Source organism: Urtica dioica, chromosome 12 (genome assembly GCF_054948205.1).
Source record: "Urtica dioica subsp. dioica isolate 48M chromosome 12, U.dioica_male_clone48M_v1_H2, whole genome shotgun sequence".
In the NCBI taxonomy this organism is placed as follows: domain Eukaryota; kingdom Viridiplantae; phylum Streptophyta; class Magnoliopsida; order Rosales; family Urticaceae; genus Urtica; species Urtica dioica.
Genome location: NC_142767.1, coordinates 19,014,921 through 19,016,532, shown reverse-complemented (window position 1 = coordinate 19,016,532; position 1,612 = coordinate 19,014,921). Strand labels below are relative to the sequence as shown.

At 41.3% G+C, this 1,612-nt stretch overlaps 1 protein-coding gene across 1 annotated transcript; it reads right to left on the bottom strand.

Annotated features, from left to right (window-relative positions):
* Positions 1-669: 669 nt before the first annotated feature.
* LOC149379936 (21 kDa protein-like) lies at positions 670-1,370 on the bottom strand. Its single transcript, XM_089604198.1, has one exon. The coding sequence runs from the start codon at positions 1,332-1,334 to the stop codon at positions 735-737; it is 600 nt and encodes a 199-aa protein (XP_089460324.1). The 5' UTR covers positions 1,335-1,370; the 3' UTR covers positions 670-734.
* Between the last annotated feature and the right edge of the window lie 242 nt (positions 1,371-1,612).

Sequence of the window (1,612 nt, the reverse complement as noted above, 5' to 3'; positions counted from 1 at the left end):
CAATTTTGCAAGGTAAGTGTTCAAGTCTGATTTTTAATTTTTTTTAGTTGATTTTTGAATGGATTTTCCGCCCGATTTAGACTTTAGATGTTGATTTTTGAATGGTTGTTAATGAAATTATGATGTACGAAGAAGAAGACATAGATTTTGATTTTTGAGTATTTGTTCACTTGATTTGATATGGATTTTTTTATAATCCGAATTTAGGTAGTTATTTGAATAATTAGATGTTGTTGTTAATGTTGATATTGTTGTTTTGAAATGAGGTATTTTTTAATATGAATTTAAATATTTATTTTGTTGACTTAGATGTAACTTGTAATTAATTTGATCTAAAATGTAACTTATTTCTTGATTATTCAAAGCCCCGACGAATGTGAAGCCGTTCCGTTTGACGTCGCGGCCCACCACCGACCGGGAGGTCTCGACGGCTTCGAGCCTCTTCCTATGGAGCCCGAGCCCCATGATGATCGAGTTGTACGTGGTTAATATTCGCAGGGCGTTTCTTCAATTGATCAGCGGTTCTTCAAGGAGGACCAATGTACGTAATGGTTTGGCTATACAGAAGAGGAAATTCGTGGTCTTGTTGTGGCGGCGGAGATCGAATGCTATATTAAAGGAGCATTAATTGAGAAAATTGATTGCTAAAGATATGTAAAGATATTCAAACGTAGTTTCATATTATTCCTCAATTCATAAGTGTGATTCCGTATAAGAGATATAGAGATATATATCTAAGAACAATCATCCCTCATGAAAGCAAGAAGAACGCTGGTCAACCTAGACGCCTTGACCACAGACTCCTTGAGATTCCCCATCTTCTCCGGGCGCGCTCCCATCTCCTCTATCCCGTCCGTACACGTGGCATCGTTCGTCATCGCCGCGCTGGCCCACGTCCTCGCGTCGTCCATCTTCGACTTCCTTTCCGCCGCCGCCGAAGACGAAGCTTCGACCAAAGCCTCGTAGCACTTCCGCAGAAGATCCGCCGCCTCGGTGGTGGTTTCAACGCAGTCCGCCGCCGCCGCCGACTCGCCGTCGGTCAACCCTTTTGTCTTCGCCGTCGCCTTCGCGTCGGACTCCGCCGCCTTAGTTGCGTTCCCGGCCACCTTGGCGGAGTATTGGCAGAGACGGGCGGGCTTGGACTTGATATTGGCGGCGTACGGCGAGAGGGACTCCAAGCACTGGGCTGAGTACAGCGTTTTGTCGCATGCGTTTCTCACGTACGACGTGTCGTCGGTTTCAGCGGAATGAGTTTCGGCGATTATGATTATTAGGAGAGACATCGCAAACGTTAGTTTGAGTTTGCGAGAACTGATTACAAAATTGACATCCATCTTCTTCTTCTTCTTCTTTTTTTTTTTTTTTTTTTTTTTTTTGGGGTGATTATGAGTTGTGACTTGTGCGATTGGGTATATGTTAACTAGATAGTATGTTAGTTATATATACTGTCCAATTAGGAGTATATGCTAACAAGTTTATATGGACTATATATATTTTGCATTAAAATATAGGGATCCTTTTTTTTTTTTTGCGTCAAATATATGGAATAAATATAGCTGTATATGTAATTGAATGTATTAAAATATATAGATAGACTACTTTTTATAGCGTT